Source organism: Trypanosoma theileri (genome assembly GCF_002087225.1).
Source record: "Trypanosoma theileri isolate Edinburgh chromosome Unknown TM35_Tth_26_V1, whole genome shotgun sequence".
NCBI classification, from domain to species: Eukaryota; Euglenozoa; class Kinetoplastea; order Trypanosomatida; family Trypanosomatidae; genus Trypanosoma; species Trypanosoma theileri.
The window spans coordinates 335,704-336,125 of record NW_021639868.1 but is presented as its reverse complement, the minus strand read 5'-3'; the positions used below and the strand labels follow the sequence as shown (position 1 = coordinate 336,125).

Below are 422 nucleotides of genomic sequence, written 5' to 3'. Positions count from 1 at the left end.
ATAGATAGATAGATAGATGTATGGAGAAGGGGAGTTTATATCTATCTATCTATATATATCTAATGTATATATATGTATGTACGTATTGTATATTCCCTCTGGGTAGTGTTAACTGTACTCTCTCTCTCTCTCTTCCATGTAGTTATTCGTTCATTGATTTTCTTTTCTTTCTTTATTGCTTGTATGAATATCTTTTTTTTTTTCTTCAATTCTCTCTTTCTTTTCAGTTCTTTTCCCTCTTTTTTTTTTCACTTCACTACTGCTACGGTTCCTTTGACGAATTCATCATTTCCTTCCTTCTCTCTTCTTAATAGACGCTTCCCTAACCTTTTTACAAAGACAGACAGATACAGATACAGAGAAACACAGACATTCCATCTATTTATATATTTATCTATACCTATTTATCTCTCTCTCTCTAT

At 31.3% G+C, this 422-nt stretch overlaps 1 protein-coding gene across 1 annotated transcript in view; it reads left to right on the top strand.

The window, feature by feature from the left end:
• TM35_000262160 (uncharacterized protein) overlaps window positions 1–12 on the top strand; it is a gene marked incomplete at both ends in the record, with an annotated part of 300 nt that extends 288 nt beyond the window's left edge. Inside the window, one exon of the mRNA XM_029027953.1 lies at window positions 1–12. This exon is cut by the window's left edge and continues 288 nt beyond it. Coding sequence (XP_028880830.1) covers window positions 1–12 — 12 coding nt within the window.
• Window positions 13–422: the final 410 nt, after the last annotated feature.